The sequence below is a fragment of the Salvelinus alpinus genome, chromosome 1 (genome assembly GCF_045679555.1).
Source record: "Salvelinus alpinus chromosome 1, SLU_Salpinus.1, whole genome shotgun sequence".
In the NCBI taxonomy this organism is placed as follows: domain Eukaryota; kingdom Metazoa; phylum Chordata; class Actinopteri; order Salmoniformes; family Salmonidae; genus Salvelinus; species Salvelinus alpinus.
The window spans coordinates 11,830,116-11,849,131 of NC_092086.1; the positions used below are offsets into that span (position 1 = coordinate 11,830,116).

Below are 19,016 nucleotides of genomic sequence, written 5' to 3' on the forward strand. Positions count from 1 at the left end.
ATAAACAGGGAGGGAGTGTGTATGTTACCTCTTCTCTGTATAGGCTGTATCTTCACTGTGTGTAATATAAACAGGGAGGGGAGTGTGTATGTTACCTCTTCTCTGTATAGGCTGTATCTTTACTGTGTGTAATATAAACAGGGAGGGAGTGTGTATGTTACCTCTTCTCTGTATAGGCTGTATCTTCACTGTGTGTAATATAAACAGGGAGGGGAGTGTGTATGTTACCTCTTCTCTGTATAGGCTGTATCTTTACTGTGTGTAATATAAACAGGGAGGGAGTGTGTATGTTACCTCTTCTCTGTATAGGCTGTATCTTCACTGTGTGTAATATAAACAGGGAGGGGAGTGTGTATGTTACCTCTTCTCTGTATAGACTGTATCTTTACTGTGTGTAATATAAACAGGGAGGGAGTGTGTATGTTACCTCTTCTCTGTATAGGCTGTATCTTCACTGTGTGTAATATAAACAGGGAGGGGAGTGTGTATGTTACCTCTTCTCTGTATAGGCTGTATCTTCACTGTGTGTAATATAAACAGGGAGGGGAGTGTGTATGTTACCTCTTCTCTGTATAGGCTGTATCTTCACTGTGTGTAATATAAACAGGGAGGGGGGTGTGTATGTTACCTCTTCTCTGTATAGGCTGTATCTTTACTGTGTGTAATATAAACAGGGAGGGGGGTGTGTATGTTACCTCTTCTCTGTATAGGCTGTATCTTCACTGTGTGTAATATAAACAGGGAGGGAGTGTGTATGTTACCTCTTCTCTGTATAGGCTGTATCTTCACTGTGTGTAATATAAACAGGGAGGGAGTGTGTATGTTACCTCTTCTCTGTATAGGCTGTATCTTCACTGTGTGTAATATAAACAGGGAGGGGAGTGTGTATGTTACCTCTTCTCTGTATAGGCTGTATCTTCACTGTGTGTAATATAAACAGGGAGGGGAGTGTGTATGTTACCTCTTCTCTGTATAGGCTGTATCTTCACTGTGTGTAATATAAACAGGGAGGGGGGTGTGTATGTTACCTCTTCTCTGTATAGGCTGTATCTTTACTGTGTGTAATATAAACAGGGAGGGGGGTGTGTATGTTACCTCTTCTCTGTATAGGCTGTATCTTCACTGTGTGTAATATAAACAGGGAGGGAGTGTGTATGTTACCTCTTCTCTGTATAGGCTGTATCTTTACTGTGTGTAATATAAACAGGGAGGGAGTGTGTATGTTACCTCTTCTCTGTATAGGCTGTATCTTCACTGTGTGTAATATAAACAGGGAGGGGAGTGTGTATGTTACCTCTTCTCTGTATAGGCTGTATCTTCACTGTGTGTAATATAAACAGGGAGGGGGGTGTGTATGTTACCTCTTCTCTGTATAGGCTGTATCTTCACTGTGTGTAATATAAACAGGGAGGGGAGTGTGTATGTTACCTCTTCTCTGTATAGGCTGTATCTTCACTGTGTGTAATATAAACAGGGAGGGGGGTGTGTATGTTACCTCTTCTCTGTATAGGCTGTATCTTCACTGTGTGTAATATAAACAGGGAGGGGGTGTGTATATTACCTCTTCTCTGTATAGGCTGTATCTTCACTGTGTGTAATATAAACAGGGAGGGAGTGTGTATGTTACCTCTTCTCTGTATAGGCTGTATCTTCACTGTGTGTAATATAAACAGGGAGGGGGTGTGTATATTACCTCTTCTCTGTATAGGCTGTATCTTCACTGTGTGTAATATAAACAGGGAGGGAGTGTGTATGTTACCTCTTCTCTGTATAGGCTGTATCTTCACTGTGTGTAATATAAACAGGGAGGGAGTGTGTATGTTACCTCTTCTCTGTATAGGCTGTATCTTCACTGTGTGTAATATAAACAGGGAGGGGGTGTGTATATTACCTCTTCTCTGTATAGGCTGTATCTTCACTGTGTGTAATATAAACAGGGAGGGAGTGTGTATGTTACCTCTTCTCTGTATAGGCTGTATCTTCACTGTGTGTAATATAAACAGGGAGGGGAGTGTGTATGTTACCTCTTCTCTGTATAGGCTGTATCTTCACTGTGTGTAATATAAACAGGGAGGGAGTGTGTATGTTACCTCTTCTCTGTATAGGCTGTATCTTCACTGTGTGTAATATAAACAGGGAGGGAGTGTGTATGTTACCTCTTCTCTGTATAGGCTGTATCTTCACTGTGTGTAATATAAACAGGGAGGGAGTGTGTATGTTACCTCTTCTCTGTATAGGCTGTTGAGCCATATGGACTTGAAGCTCCTCCTGTTCTCAAAGTCTGTGATCTTCATCTTTAACTGAGAGGAGACAACATTGTCAGTACACTCTCTAACACACACACACACACACACACACACAAATGACCCCCCCACACAGGTACACCCTCACCCCCACAGGTACACACACAATGTCAACCTTTGTCCTATCGTGATTATGTACCCAGAAAACATTGTGATGCATAATGCCATCGCCCCCTATTGGATTTTTAAATGTTTTATATAGTAATAGAATAAGCTAAAACAACAGTTGGGCAGAATCTACTGCAACTGGACGAATCAAAGATAATGTAGTTGTAACCCTGGTTAGAGGCTAAGAGCAGCAAACCTTATCTAATACTCCTTTCTGGTGTGTGGTGTGAGACACTGATGGAGCAGTGACTGGTGAGGAACGGGCTGTCTTACAGCCCAGCTACAATATAGACGCTGGGCGCCCGGCCATCAAGGAAACGCTTCCTTCGAAACTAAATGAAAGCAGCTTTATTTCCTGTGTTGTGTCACGTCCAATGGCTGGGTCCAAGCTCAAGAATCGCCGAGGTTCAATTCTCCACCAGACGCCGCTGGCCACAGGGCCTCCACCAGACGCCACAGGGCCTCCACCAGACGCCACAGGGCCTCCACCAGACGCCACAGGGCCTCCACCAGACGCCACAGGGCCTCCACCAGACGCCACAGGGCCTCCACCAGACGCCACAGGGCCTCCACCAGACGCCACAGGGCCTCCACCAGACGCCACAGGGCCTCCACCAGACGCCACAGGGCCTCCACCAGACGCAGTTTCAGTTTGACTAGACTACTGATATTGTCTAGGGGTTATTCTCCATGTAAAATAACCTGATCAATGAGGGTCAACACAGCGACATGCTCAGGTCCACACATCTTCAGTCACAAGAGATGAGGTGTAGAATGTAAAGACAATGTGAAGGGGTTTCCCTGACTGATGCTCCATATGGACGGGTTTGGGGTCTGCAGACCGATGGACTCGTATCTTAAACATCTGAATGGGGACTGATAGGAAGTGACACGCGTGCTGCTCTGCTGTGTACCGAGACACACACCGTTCTTCACTGGGACGCGCCAGGCAACTTCAAATAGACTCAGTCATCCGCTGTCACGTCACCATCAATGATGACTGTCAATCATATCTCACACACACACACACAGCCCTACCTGTTGGTAGTAGAGTTTTACACACACAGCCCTACCTGTTGGTAGTAGAGTTTCTTGGGCTGACGTGGTTTGAAGAACTGCAGCAAATCTCTGAGAGTTCCTTCATAGTTGTGTCTGAGAGGATTCCCAGGTCCGTCTCTGTACCTGCCCAGAGAGGAGAGGAGAGGGGGAGGAGAGAGGAGGAGGAGAGAGAGGAGGACGAGACAGAGGAGGAGGAGAGTGAAGGACGGAGGATGAGAGAGAGGGAGTAGGACGAGAGAGAGAGGGAAGGAAGAGGAGGGAGAGGGAAGGAGGGAGGAGAGAGAGGAGGACGAGAGACAGAGGAGGAGGAGAGAGAAGGATGGAAGAGGAGAGAGAGGGAGTAGGACGAGAGAGAGGGAAGGAAGAGGGGGGAGGGAGAGGGAGGGAGGAGAGAGAGGGAGGGAGGGAGGGAGGAGAGAGAGGGAGTAGGACGAGAGAGAGAGGGACAGGTTACTCAACAAGTCAACTTGGGGCTTCAAACTTGTTGTACTGACTCAGTGTGGCAGGTGAAAGCGGGGTGTGTGTCCATGTGTGTGACGGCAGTCCTACCCCTGGGATTTGAAGAACTGGAGGAGCATGGGATCTGTGTTCAACCTCTGAGCCACCGTCTTCGCCACCTAACAGACGGGTTAAACAGATTCTCCAGTACTTCTGTATGGTGCAGCACAGCTTCAAGCAAACAGGTGCTTTCAAACTACGGATTTCATGGCAAATTGAGGTAAGACAGTAATTCTGCCCATAGATTTTACATATATTAACAACAAACACCTTGACACATCCAGCCCAAAGCAGTAGGTTCAAAAATACTTTTAGTGGCCAAAGTTCCCGGAGCATGTCTTTAACAAACACACTAGCTTTGTGGAACAATACCCAAATGCAGAAGGAACAGTCACAATGCAAGACAGTGTGACCTCTTGCTGACCTGGAAGTAGTTCATCCTGTTGGGAGTGTGTGTGTGTTACCTGGAAGTAGTTCATCCTGTTGGGAGTGTGTGTGGGTGTGTTACCTGGAAGTAGTTCATCCTGTTGGAGAGTGTGACAACAAAGCCGGGGTCGTTGTGGATGGTCTTGTCACAGAAGATAACGTCCACTCGGTGGTAGAGGTCCCGGAAGTAGTCCTTGGCTGTGGGCAGCTCACTGCTGTCGTTCTCTGGGTCGTCTCTGTAGAGAGGAGAGGGAGAGGGAGAGGAGAGTAGAGGAGGAGAGGAAAGGGAGAGGAAAGGGAGAGGAAAGGGAGAGGAAAGGGAGAGGAAAGGGAGAGGAAAGGGAGAGGAAAGGGAGAGGAAAGGGAGAGGAAAGGGAGAGGAAAGGGAGAGGAGAGGAAAGGGAGAGGAAGACAGAATAGAGACAGACATTAGCTGGGAGAGGCTAGTCAATATGTTACTGAATTCTCCAAACACGATGTGTTGTGAGGAGCATAACATTCTCTACAACAGGGCTCTCCATCTCTGTTCCCTCCTGTAGGTTGTCGTTAGATTCCCGGGACCATGTTGGAATGACTTACTTCTGGAAGACGATGATGTCTCCGTCCATGAGTTCATCCAGGGCCTTGTCCAGTGACACGTCGTAGTCCTGTATCCGCTCTGTTAAATTAGGCTTCACTTCCTGGAACACAGACACATGGGAGATGGAGGCTGTTTGTGTAGATGTGATAGTCCACACCAATGGTCAAACCACAGCAGGAAAAAATTTGAGGTCTGGGATTTTTATTTTATTTTTGGGTGTAATTACCCTTTAATTTAAACATGCACCAGCAAGTGTAGAAGACTAGTGGTTTGATTCCCAGATCAGATTTACTGAAGGTTTACCACCCAGTGTAGAGGACTAGTGGTTTGTATTTTATGACGTATTAATTCTGGTTCACAGTGCGGATCCAATAGAGTTCCCCGTATCGTTACACTCTTAGTATGTGGATACGTGTTAGACCTGTGTTCTCACCTTAGAGAAAGCTAGTGTGTGTGTGTGTGTGTGTGTGTGTGTGTGTGTGTGTGTGTGTGTGTGTGTGTGTGTGTGTGTGTGTGTGTGTGTGTGTGTGTGTGTGTGCTCACCTCATAGAGGATAAGGCTGGTCTCCTGTTGAAAGCCTGCTCTCTCACACATGACGGGCAGCAGGTCTCCTGGTAGAGAAAACAGCGTACATTTAACACACACACTTTAACTCTAATCCTACTCTACATCCACCACAGGGTTCTCCTCAGGGTTTAACAAGGTGGTGCTGCTGAGTAAGGAGGGGGAGGCCTGGAGGGACCCCCTCTAAGCGAAACCCCCTCTAACCGAAACCCCCTCTAACCGAAACCCCCTCTAACCGAAACCCCCTCTGACATTTCCTGCACTCTAGAGGCTTAAATGATAACAAAAGTAAAACAATTAAATTCAAATAACAGTGGCGCAACCAGTCCACAAGGTGGCACAGCCCCCCCCTTTACGAGTTGTTAGGAGTCTGTACCATACGGCCCAGACACAGCAGGGTCTGTCCGTATTGTTAGGAGAGGAGTCTGTACCATACGGCCCAGACACAGCAGGGTCTGTCCGTATTGTTAGGAGAGGAGTCTGTACCATACGGCCCAGACACAGCAGGATACTTACGTATTTTACAGGATATAGCTGTGTAGATATGTCCACAATAATTTAAGCTTCTGCTTTTTGGATCATACATCTTCAAGAACAACATGACGTCGTCTGAAAAGAGAAGAGAGAGTTTGAGGATGATCATTAAAAAAAAGGACAATCTATTTTTACTTGACCACAGTTACATGAAAAAAAACAATTCCATTTCTTTGAAACGACTTGTGATTTCATCTCGAAAAGTAAAATGGCTTTAACTAGCTGCTTTGTACTTAGTGGTCATCAGTCAGAGGGCGTTAACCCCCAGTCAGAGGGCGTTAACCCCCCAGTCAGAGGGCGTTAACGCCCCGTGTCCTAAACAACCTGGGAATAAAGGATTATCAGAATAACAGTCGTTGATAAAATCGGTAATAATCTGTAAAATAAATGTCTAAACTCACGGTCTTTGTCGAACTTGGGTAACGTTGCTCCGCTGGCAGCCATCTCAGGATCCACCGTCTCCAAAAATATAGTCCAGGGATTCTCATTGTCGCTCAAGTCTATCATCTGGGGAGAACACACACACAGGGTTAAACACACACACACACAGGGTTAAACACACACACACACAGGGTTAAACACACACACACACAGACAGGGTTAAACACACACAGAGTCCCTCTACTGTCTTCCAAGAGACTACAGGACAGTTTCCAGGGCAACCTGGTGGTGTGTTACTCACAGACTTGCTGCAGTCGGCCTCGTAGTCCAGCATGGCAGGTCTCTTGGTGCCGTTGCTCCGGGCCTGCATGGGCCACAGCCTCATCTGGTCCTGTGGGAAACCCTGCAACACATCAATACACACTGTCAGACTGGGGATACACACAAGCATAGTTCCTCCCGAGGTTTCTTACTTTGGTGTCCTCCGGGAGAAGTAGAACAGTGGTCGAACGGCAGGTTAAAAGGTTAACGGAGGACAGACAGACAGACAGAGACAGACAGACAGACAGACAGACACAGAGTCTCACCATGGTCTGGGAGAGATTCTGGACAAACTCCTGCAGCGTGGAGCTCTTCAGGACCTTGAACACAGTGTACTTCACCTTCTCCTCATCATACATGTCATTACCCTGGTGACCACAGAACTGGTCCTCTGTCACAATCTGGGAGGAGAGAGAGGAGGAGAGAGAGAGAGAGCGAGGAGAGAGAGGAGGAGGAGAGAGAGAGGAGGAGAGAGAGAGGAGGAGAGAGAGAGCGAGCGAGGAGGAGAGCGGAGGAGAGAGGGAGGAGAGAGAGGAGAAGAAGCCAGCAAGCGAGGAGGAGGAGGAGAAGAAGGAGACAGCAAGCGAGGAGGAGGAGAGCGGAGGAGAGAAAGGAGGAAGAGAGAGAGAGGGCGAGGGGGAGACAGAGGGAGGGGGAAGAGACATGGAGAGAGAGAGAGACAAGTGATTCATAACACCAACATTCTCCAAAAGCTGTTGTGTTATTATCTGGACCTGTGACTGGGGGGGAGGAGGGAGCTCCAAGCCTTACCTGGACCTGCATGTAGAGATGGGCCTCCTGCCGCTCCTTCCTCTTCTGAGCCTCAACCCTCTTCTCCTCCTGAAGCCGCTCCACTAGCTGCTGGGGGATGTCCACGTCGTTTACCGCCAGCAGCACCTCACCTGGAGGAGACGGGTAAACACAGGGTTATCTAACCATACCTCAGCTGAAGCGTTGACTACCATGTGCTACAAAAAGGTAGTATAAGGCTTCATAGCATTGACTTAGTGAGTTATAAGGCTTCACAGAACTATAAAAAGTCATCATATCCTGACTGCTACTGAGTTGTAAAGCACCATAAGGTGACTTACTGAGTTTGGACTCGCGGATGTACACCAGCATGTAAGCGTTGGTGCAGTGACGTACTGATAGGTCGTCGTCATGGCCACCGTAGTTGTGTTCAATTGCTTCCTCCTTGGTGCACCGTGACACCACGTCATCATCAAACTTACACCACTGGAGGAAGAGGAGAGAGAGGAGACAGGAACGGAGAGCGAGAGAGGAGACAGGAACGGAGAGCGAGAGAGGAGACAGGAACGGAGAGCGAGAGAGGAGACAGGAACGGAGAGCGAGAGAGGAGACAGGAACGGAGAGCGAGAGAGGAGACAGGAACGGAGAGCGAGAGAGGAGACAGGAACGGAGAGCGAGAGAGGAGACAGGAACGGAGAGCGAGAGAGGAGACAGGAACGGAGAGCGAGAGAGGAGACAGGAACGGAGAGACAGAGAGGAGACAGGAACGGAGAGGGAGAGACAGAGAGGAGACAGGAACGGAGAGGGAGAGACAGAGAGGAGACAGGAACGGAGAGGGAGAGACAGAGAGGAGACAGGAACGGAGAGGGAGAGACAGAGAGGAGACAGGAACGGAGAGGGAGAGACAGAGAGGAGACAGGAACGGAGAGGGAGAGACAGAGAGGAGACAGGAACGGAGAGGGAGAGACAGAGAGGAGACAGGAACGGAGAGGGAGAGACAGAGAGGAGACAGGAACGGAGAGGGAGAGACAGAGAGGAGACAGGAACGGAGAGGGAGAGACAGAGAGGAGACAGGAACGGAGAGGGAGAGACAGAGAGGAGACAGGAACGGAGAGGGAGAGACAGAGAGGAGACAGGAACGAAGAGGGAGAGACAGAGAGGAGACAGGAACGAAGAGGGAGAGACAGAGGAGACAGGAACGGTGAGGGAGAGACAGAGAGGAGACAGGAACGGAGAGGGAGAGACAGAGAGGAGACAGGAACGGAGAGGGAGAGACAGAGAGGAGACAGGAGCGAAGAGGGAGAGACAGAGGAGACAGGAACGGTGAGGGAGAGACAGAGAGGAGACAGGAACGGAGAGGGAGAGACAGAGGAGACAGGAACGAAGAGGGAGAGACAGAGAGGAGACAGGAACGGTGAGGGAGAGACAGAGAGGAGACAGGAACGGAGAGGGAGAGACAGAGAGGAGACAGGAACGGAGAGGGAGAGACAGAGAGGAGACAGGAACGAAGAGGGAGAGACAGAGGAGACAGGAACGGTGAGGGAGAGAGGAACAGATGTACCTTATTAAGAAAACAGTTTATGTAGCGTCATTGTATCATTTCTCAGGACACACGATTATCATGAGCAGAGTGTTGGCTGCATATTGACATGATTCCCCCTTTCTATGTTAATAACATGATAAAACACCTTTCAGGTTGACAACACAACCGTAGTTCTTACGTCCCATTAATGATCAAATATACTACTGCATTTAACCGATTGGTGGGTTGGGGGACTCACGATGGGTTCCTTGACGCTGACTTTCCCGTCTCCTTTGGGGTTGAGGTAGACAACGTAGTGTCCTCCGTGGTTGTCTCCGCTGTGCACCAGCACGGCGTGCAGGATGTAGTTGGCCGGGTCCTTAGAGTCAGTCTTCTGGAGGAACTCATCCAGGGGAAGCTGCTCCGGAAACTCAAACCTGGGAGGGGGAGGAGAGACCGAGACACAGAGAGGAGACGAGACGGAGATGGGGCGAGAGAAAGAGGGGGCGAGACGGAGAAAAGGTATTTTTGTGATCAGTATTATCGTGTCCATGTTCTTCCTGTGTTATAGCTTCAATGTGAGCTCCATTCAGGACATCAGACAGGTGTGTGCTGTGTTACCCCAGTGGGTCTTTGACCGACACGGGGGGTTAAGTTACCATGACCTACACGGGGGGGTGTAGATGAAGGGGAGGAGACAGGTTAAAGAAGGATTTTTAAGCCTTGAGACAATTGAGACATGGATTGTGTATGTGTTGCCATTCAGAGGGTGAATGGGCAAGACAACATATGAAGTGTGTTTGAACGGGGTATTGTAGTAGGTGCCAGACAGACCGGTTTGTGTCAAGAACTGTAACGCTGCTGGGTTTTTCACACTCAACAGTTTCCCATATGTATCAAGAATGTTCCACCACCCAAAGGACATCCAGCCAACTGGACACCACTGTGGGAAGCATTGGAGTCAACATGGGCCAGCATCCCTGTGGAACGCTTTCAACACCTTGTAGAGTCCATGCCCTGACGAATTGAGGCTGTTCTGAGGGCAAAAGGGGGTGCAACTCAATATCAGGAAGGTGTTCCTAATGTTTGGTATAGTCAGTGTACCTGTGGAATCAACATGGTAAGACAGGTGTGTGTGTCGGTGTGTGTTACCTGTCGTTGATCTTGATGTTTTGGTCGGTCTGAGGGTCGTACATGAACCTCATCAGCTGCAGGTGCAGTATGGGAGGGAAAGTCAGGAACTTCACCCCCTTCTCCGCTTCCTGAAAACACACACATGTCCAGTAAGTCTACTGGCTCATCATCCACGTGTCCTACCTCCAGTAGGAGGTCCAGAACCCCTCCAGTAGGGGGTTATACAGGTCCAGAACCCTCCAGGTCTGAATCTAGACAGAAAGTATGTGTAGATTATACAGGACCAGAACCCTCCAGGTCCGAATCTAGACAGAACGTATGTGTAGATTATACAGGACCAGAGAGTATGTGTAGATTATACAGGACCAGAGAGTATGTGTAGATTATACCGGACCAGAGAGTATGTGTAGATTATACAGGACCAGAGAGTATGTGTAGATTATACAGGACCAGAGAGTATGTGTAGATTATACAGGACCAGAGAGTATGTGTAGATTATACAGGACCAGAGAGTATGTGTAGATTATACAGGACCAGAAAGTATGTGTAGATTATACAGGCCCAGAGAGTAAGTGTAGATTATACAGGCCCAGAGAGTATGTGTAGATTATACAGGACCAGAGAGTATGTGTAGATTATACAGGACCAGAGAGTATGTGTAGATTATACAGGACCAGAGAGTATGTGTAGATTATACAGGACCAGAGAGTATGTGTAGATTATACAGGACCAGAGAGTATGTGTAGATTATACAGGACCAGAGAGTATGTGTAGATTATACAGGACCAGAGAGTATGTGTAGATTATACAGGTCCAGGATGTATGTGTAGATTATACAGGTCCAGGATGTATGTGTAGATTATACAGGACCAGAGAGTATGTGTAGATTATACAGGACCAGAGAGTATGTGTAGATTATACAGGACCAGAGAGTATGTGTAGATTATACAGGACCAGAGAGTATGTGTAGATTATACAGGACCAGAGAGTATGTGTAGATTATACAGGACCAGAGAGTATGTGTAGATTATACAGGACCAGAGAGTATGTGTAGATTATACAGGACCAGAGAGTATGTGTAGATTATACAGGACCAGAGATGTTCAACTAACTGACCCTTCTCTGGTCCAAACAATTGATTTTGACCAACAAATCCGTTCTAAGAATTTTGAAATCCCGTTGCGGCCCTCACACCAAAAATGATTGCCCACCTGTTCTACAGCCTCACCTATAGGCCATGTTCATAAAGCACATTCACACCCATCATTAACTCTATATAAACCCATTATGAAGATGTTATGTAGCCTGAGTGTTTATAAAGCATCCATAAATCCTGTACACACCATTTATAAAGCATGAATAAGGCCACCTGTAGTCACATAAAGCATCTTTTAACCATACATAAGGCCTTTATAAAGCCTGAACAAGACCACCCGTAGTCATATAAAGCATCTTCTAACCATACATAAGGCCTTTATAAAGCCTGAACAAGACCTTACCTGTAGGCCGTGTTCTCCTGCGTCGTATTTGTTGTCTCCGTCGAGCTGCTCCACAGCGACGTAGTCCTTAAAGGACTCAAAGACTAGAGGGAAGAGAAACAGTTAGCTAGTTAGCTATATACACACACACAGTTACAAACACACATTGCTACACAGTCCCCAACTCAGTAGCCTTGTGGTTAGAGTGTCTGCCCTGAGAGTGAAAGGTTGGGAGTTCCCTCCCCGTCCGAGTCATACCAGAGACTGTACAACTGCGATCTGAAGCATCTCTGCTTGGCACTGAGCATTAAGGACACTGGGAGTTAAAGGCCTTCTGCATGTCCAACTCTCAATACACCCTTAACACTAGAACAGCCAGGCCTCTCAGCCTATCAGTACACGCTAGGGAATGATGCCGGGCATCCCCTTTAGCATCAGATGCATATCAACCTGCAAGGTGCACCGGCATGCTTGATAAATAGTGAATTAAACATGTGTAAATTATTCAATTGCATTAAATAATATTCATGGAAATATCAAGGATGTGAACACTTGTATTTATTTTACATCTGTACACCGTGAGTGTTGCTTTACCATTCGCCATCACTGATGTTGGTATGTTGTTTTGTGCAGAGGGGGGGGGGGGGCAGCTCCCAGCTCCCACCTTTGTGTGTTCACTGTTCCTAGCAGGCTAGTCTTCTTTGTGTGTTCACTGTTCCTAGCAGGCTAGTCTTCTTTGTTTGTTCACTGTTCCTAGCAGGCTAGTCTTCTTTGTTTGTTCACTGTTCCTAGCAGGCTAGTCTTCTTTGTTTGTTCACTGTTCCTAGCAGGCTAGTCTTCTTTGTGTGTTCACTGTTCCTAGCAGGCTAGTCTTCTTTGTGTGTTCACTGTTCCTAGCAGGCTAGTCTTCTTTGTGTGTTCACTGTTCCTAGCAGGCTAGTCTTCTTTGTGTGTTCACTGTTCCTAGCAGGCTAGTCTTCTTTGTGTGTTCACTGTTCCTAGCAGGCTAGTCTTCTTTCTGTGTTCACTGTTCCTAGCAGGCTAGTCTTCTTTGTGTGTTCACTGTTCCTAGCAGGCTAGTCTTCTTTGTGTGTTCACTGTTCCTAGCAGGCTAGTCTTCTTTGTGTGTTCACTGTTCCTAGCAGGCTAGTCTTCTTTGTGTGTTCACTGTTCCTAGCAGGCTAGTCTTCTTTGTGTGTTCACTGTTCCTAGCAGGCTAGTCTTCTTTGTGTGTTCACTGTTCCTAGCAGGCTAGTCTTCTTTGTGTGTTCACTGTTCCTAGCAGGCTAGTCTTCTTTGTGTGTTCACTGTTCCTAGCAGGCTAGTCTTCTTTGTGTGTTCACTGTTCCTAGCAGGCTAGTCTTCTTTGTGTGTTCACTGTTCCTAGCGGGCTCGTCTTCTTTGCAATCAACTTGTCTGCCAGGGAAATTGACGTGAAGATGTTGTCCATGGTCACATTTCTTCCTCTGCCCATGTTAAGGCTCCACGAGTCTCTAAACCACACTGTCAAACAGTCGCTCACTCCATGGCCTGGTTGTCACCCACTGGCCTGGTTTCAACTGTCCCCAGATAGGGAAAGTCATTGAGCAAGTACTTGGTTTGGACATCAGCGGCTAACCAAACCTGAAGTCACATGTTCCATTATCAGCTTCTATCTAGTTTCTATTGGCCATTCAGCCACTGGTGATATTTTAATGTTACGTTTATTATGTTACTAGTTTTTTTTGCTTATAGTAGCCAGAGCAATGCCGCCTCACTAGTGGTCATGAGCTGAATGAATGGACAGCAAGGATATTGTTGGAAAAACACTTTTTATATATAAATTGTAGAATTGCATGTAATTGTTTTTTTGTTTTTTTTGTCTACACCACCAAGATGGGGGCCTCTAAACGTCTCTAAAAACCAGCCACGCCGACGACTGCACCCACCACATAAGCCCCTTTTCAAAGCAGAAAACCCCCTGTAAAAGGACGGAGACTGGAGCAACATGACAGACATCCAGTAACCCAGAGAAGGAAAGGGATTGGTACTCACTGTTTTTCTTTCCTTTGATACTGAGCTGGATGTCGTAGTAATCCTCTATCCGCTCTGACCGGTAGTCAACGTGCTTACACTGGATATAGGACTGGAGAGAAAGAACATAGTTACACTGGATATAGGACTGGAGAGAGAGAACATAGTTACACTGGATATAGGACTGAAGAGAGAGATACAACACATAGTTACACTGGATATAGGACTGGAGAGAGAGAGATATACAACACACAGTTACACTGGATATAGGACTGGAGAGAGATACAACACACAGTTACACTGGATATAGGACTGGAGAGAAAGAGAGAGATACAACACACAGTTACACTGGATATAGGACTGGAGAGAAAGAGAGAGATACAACACACAGTTACACTGGATATAGGACTGGAGAGAGATACAACACATAGTTACACTGGATATAGGACTGGAGAGATACAACACAGTTACACTGGATATAGGACTGGAGATACAACACACAGTTACACTGGATATAGAACTGGAGAGAGAGATACAACACACAGTTACACTGGATATAGAACTGGAGAGAGAGATACAACACACAGTTACACTGGATATAGGACTGGAGAGAGAGATACAACACACAGTTACACTGGATATAGGACTGGAGAGAGAGATACAACACACAGTTACACTGGATATAGGACTGGAGAGAGATACAACACATAGTTACACTGGATATAGGACTGGAGAGATACAACACACAGTTACACTGGATATAGGACTGGAGAGATACAACACACAGTTACACTGGATATAGGACTGGAGAGATACAACACACAGTTACACTGGATATAGGACTGGAGAGAGATACAACACATAGTTACACTGGATATAGGACTGGAGAGAGAGATACAACACATAGTTACACTGGATATAGGACTGGAGAGAGAGATACAACACAGTTACACTGGATATTGGACTGGAGAGAGATACAACACATAGTTACACTGGATATAGGACTGGAGAGAGAGAACATAGTTACACTGGATATAGGACTGAAGAGAGAGATACAACACATAGTTACACTGGATATAGGACTGGAGAGAAAGAGAGAGATACAACACACAGTTACACTGGATATAGGACTGGAGAGAGATACAACACATAGTTACACTGGATATAGGACTGAGAGATACAACACAGTTACACTGGATATAGGACTGGAGATACAACACACAGTTACACTGGATATAGAACTGGAGAGAGAGATACAACACACAGTTACACTGGATATAGAACTGGAGAGAGAGATACAACACACAGTTACACTGGATATAGGACTGGAGAGAGAGATACAACACACAGTTACACTGGATATAGGACTGGAGAGAGAGATACAACACACAGTTACACTGGATATAGGACTGGAGAGAGATACAACACATAGTTACACTGGATATAGGACTGGAGAGATACAACACACAGTTACACTGGATATAGGACTGGAGAGATACAACACACAGTTACACTGGATATAGGACTGGAGAGATACAACACACAGTTACACTGGATATAGGACTGGAGAGAGATACAACACATAGTTACACTGGATATAGGACTGGAGAGAGAGATACAACACATAGTTACACTGGATATAGGACTGGAGAGAGAGATACAACACAGTTACACTGGATATAGGACTGGAGAGAGATACAACACATAGTTACACTGGATATAGGACTGGAGAGAGAGAACATAGTTACACTGGATATAGGACTGGAGAGAGAGAACATAGTTACACTGGATATAGGACTGGAGAGAGAGAGAGAACAACACATAGTTACACTGGATATAGGACTGGAGAGAGAGAGAGATACAACACACAGTTACACTGGATATAGGACTGGAGAGAGAGACACAACACACAGTTACACTGGATATAGAACTGGAGAGAGAGAGAGATACAACACACAGTTACACTGGATATAGGCCTGGAGAGAGAGAGAGATACAACACACAGTTACACTGGATATAGGCCTGGAGAGAGAGAGAGATACAACACAGTTACACTGGATATAGGCCTGGAGAGAGAGAGAGATACAACACACAGTTACACTGGATATAGGCCTGGAGAGAGAGAGAGATACAACACACAGTTACACTGGATATAGGACTGGAGAGCGCGACAGACCTCAACGGGGAGAGAGAATAGAGGACGTGAACGTACCACCATCTTTCCTCTGAACAGTTTGGGGATGGTTCCCTCCACGCAGGTGCCTTTCATTTTGTTCTCAACGTTGTCCAGGAGCTGGAACACACAAACACATTATGGAAGGAACAGTGTATGTGAGCGGAGCAGAGATGGAGCCCAATTTGACTGGAGCGCAGAGCGAGATTACCCAAAGGCTGGAGCGCAGAGCGAGATTACCCAAAGGCTGGAGCGCAGAGCGAGATTACCCAAAGGCTGGAGCGCAGAGCGAGATTACCCAAAGGCTGGAGCGCAGAGCGAGATTACCCAAAGGCTGGAGCGCAGAGCGAGATTACACAAAGGCTGGAGCGCAGAGCGAGATTACACAAAGGCTGGAGCGCAGAGCGAGATTACACAAAGGCTGGAGCGCAGAGCGAGATTACACAAAGGCTGGAGCGCAGAGCGAGATTACACAAAGGCTGGAGCGCAGAGCGAGATTACACAAAGGCTGGAGCGCAGAGCGAGATTACACAAAGGCTGGAGCGCAGAGCGAGATTACACAAAGGCTGGAGCGCAGAGCGAGATTACACAAAGGCTGGAGCGCAGAGCGAGATTACACAAAGGCTGGAGCGCAGAGCGGGATTACACAAAGACTGGAGCGTCAGCCTTATCGCTTGCTCCAATTTGGCTCCAGTAATGTTCACTTCGCTAGCTCAGAGCGTGCCCGGCCCAGCATGCATTTGTAGTCTACTACTGTACTGCTATAGCCCCTTGCTTTCTTTAGCTGTCATGGAGCTAACTAAATATTTTAATAAAGAAACTGATAAAACACACAAGTGCTAAATCAAGGTGATTTATAAAGATGAGGATCAAGAGCAAGAGAGGGAGTGGTGTGGTGATGTAGTGTCCACTACTAAAGAAGAGAGGGAGTGTGGTGATGTAGTGTCCACAACTAAAGAAGAGAGGGAGTGGTGTGGTGATGTAGTGTCCACAACTAAAGGAGAGAGGGAGTGGTGTGGTGATGTAGTGTCCACAACTAAAGAAGAGAGGGAGTGGTGTGGTGATGTAGTGTCCACAACTAAAGAAGAGAGGGAGTGGTGTGGTGATGTAGTGTCCACAACTAAAGAAGAGAGGGAGTGGTGTGGTGATGTAGTGTCCACAACTAAAGGAGAGAGGGAGTGGTGTGGTGATGTAGTGTCCACAACTAAAGGAGAGAGGGAGTGTGGTGATGTAGTGTCCACTACTAAAGAAGAGAGGGAGTGTGGTGATGTAGTGTCCACTACTAAAGAAGAGAGGGAGTGTGGTGATGTAGTGTCCACAACTAGAGAAGAGAGGGAGTGGTGTGGTGATGTAGTGTCCACAACTAAAGGAGAGAGGGAGTGGTGTGGTGATGTAGTGTCCACAACTAAAGAAGAGAGGGAGTGGTGTGGTGATTTTGGCCCAATAGACCTGCATATTCCCATGTTTAAGGAGCTTTCTGTTTTGATTGGGTTATTTTGCCTAAAAGCCTTCAGGCCTTCCTATAGATAAATAACTCTGCATCTCTGCCCAGCCTGGATAGAGCGGCCAAAAGGGTGTTAATCATCCCCAGTGGCTCTGCAAGTGAGGAGAGGATGTTCTCCATCGCTGTCCTGCTCTCCAGACACCATCACATGAGCCTGCAGACAGACTGGCCAAACTCCTGTTTCTAAAAAATGAATTAAAAAAGGCACTAAGTACATTTTCATTTTATTTGTATTTAATTCTAAGTAGGTCAAAGACTATATGCGTTATTTATAGACCATAATGATTTAATACAACTAAACGTTGTTTAAATGCCGGGTGCTTTACGTCCCTACCAGCTGATTGCGTCGCACTCCCAAATACTTCACAATGTCTTTCTTTGTAGACTATAGCATTGAAATAATATAGCCTAAATAATTCATTTTTGTTCCTTCTTAGTCTCCCTGTCTGGTTCTTAACCGATTGAGTGTTTATATGCTGTTTAATATGACATGTAGCCTATTCAGAGTGTTAATATGCTGTTTAATATGACATGTAGCCTATTCAGAGTGTTAATATGCTGTTTAATATGACATGTATCCGATTCAGAGTGTTAATATGCTGTTTAATATGACATGTAGCCTATTCAGAGTGTTAATATGCTGTTTAATATGACATGTAGCCTATTCAGAGTGTTAATATGCTGTTTAATATGACATGTATCCGATTCAGAGTGTTAATATGCTGTTTAATATGACATGTAGCCTATTCAGAGTGTTAATATGCTGTTTAATATGACATGTAGCCTATTCAGAGTGTTAATATGCTGTTTAATATGACATGTAGCCTATTCAGAGTGTTAATATGCTGTTTAATATGACATGTAGCCTATTCAGAGTGTTAATATGCTGTTTAATATGACATGTAGCCTATTCAGAGTGTTAATATGCTGTTTAATATGACATGTAGTCTATTTAGAGTGTTAATATGCTGTTTAATATGACATGTATCCTATTCAGAGTGTTTATATGCTGTTTAATATGACATGCGGCCTATTCAGAGTGTTTATATGCTGTTTAATATGACATGTGGCCTATTCAGAGTGTTTATATGCTGTTTAATATGACATGCGGCCTATTCAGAGTGTTAATATGCTGTTTAATATGACATGCAGCCTATTCAGAGTGTTAATATGCTGTTTAATATGACATGTGGCCTATTCAGAGTGTTAATATGCTGTTTAATATGACATGTAGCCTATTCAGAGTGTTAATATACTGTTTAATATGACATGTGGCCTATTCAGAGTGTTAATATGCTGTTTAATATGACATGTGGCCTATTCAGAGTGTTAATATGCTGTTTAATATGACATGTAGCCTATTCAGAGTGTTAATATGCTGTTTAATATGACATGTAGCCTATTCAGTGTTTATATGCTGTTTAATATGACATGTAGCCTATTCAGAGTGTTAATATGCTGTTTAATATGACATGTAGCCTATTTGAAATGATGAGTGCTTCTTACAATCACCTTTTCATGTTTATTATAATACTTTTCATTCAAATCCATATGGTTTTGGTTTCACTACTTCAAAACCAAAATGGTATGTTCAGGTATTCACAAATCAAAGAGATGGCTGCTGGTTAAATAGTGATTTAATGAACGGAGCGGATTTGGAGCGACAGT

The 19,016-nt window shown here is 45.8% G+C and overlaps 1 protein-coding gene across 3 annotated transcripts in view; it reads right to left on the reverse strand.

Annotated features, from left to right (window-relative positions):
- The window catches only part of usp7 (ubiquitin specific peptidase 7 (herpes virus-associated)), a 56,621-nt gene that overhangs the window by 16,487 nt on the left and 21,118 nt on the right, over positions 1-19,016 (reverse strand). For 2 of the 3 annotated variants that reach the window (XR_011673936.1, XM_071391105.1), the window contains exons 9-25: positions 15,884-15,964; positions 13,693-13,783; positions 11,680-11,762; positions 10,199-10,308; positions 9,306-9,483; positions 7,866-8,010; positions 7,546-7,676; positions 7,041-7,175; positions 6,755-6,856; positions 6,474-6,579; positions 6,055-6,147; positions 5,518-5,585; positions 4,974-5,074; positions 4,477-4,630; positions 4,020-4,087; positions 3,485-3,593; positions 2,223-2,300 (exon numbers count right to left, since the gene is read on the reverse strand). Coding sequence is in view for 2 of the 3 variants with exons in the window: in XM_071391105.1 (XP_071247206.1) it covers positions 2,223-2,300; positions 3,485-3,593; positions 4,020-4,087; positions 4,477-4,630; positions 4,974-5,074; positions 5,518-5,585; positions 6,055-6,147; positions 6,474-6,579; positions 6,755-6,856; positions 7,041-7,175; positions 7,546-7,676; positions 7,866-8,010; positions 9,306-9,483; positions 10,199-10,308; positions 11,680-11,762; positions 13,693-13,783; positions 15,884-15,964 (1,833 nt within the window). In the remaining variant the exon portion in view is untranslated. The remainder of the gene's footprint in view (positions 1-2,222; positions 2,301-3,484; positions 3,594-4,019; positions 4,088-4,476; positions 4,631-4,973; positions 5,075-5,517; positions 5,586-6,054; positions 6,148-6,473; positions 6,580-6,754; positions 6,857-7,040; positions 7,176-7,545; positions 7,677-7,865; positions 8,011-9,305; positions 9,484-10,198; positions 10,309-11,679; positions 11,763-13,692; positions 13,784-15,883; positions 15,965-19,016) is intronic. The other variant, XM_071391109.1, reaches the window with a different exon arrangement.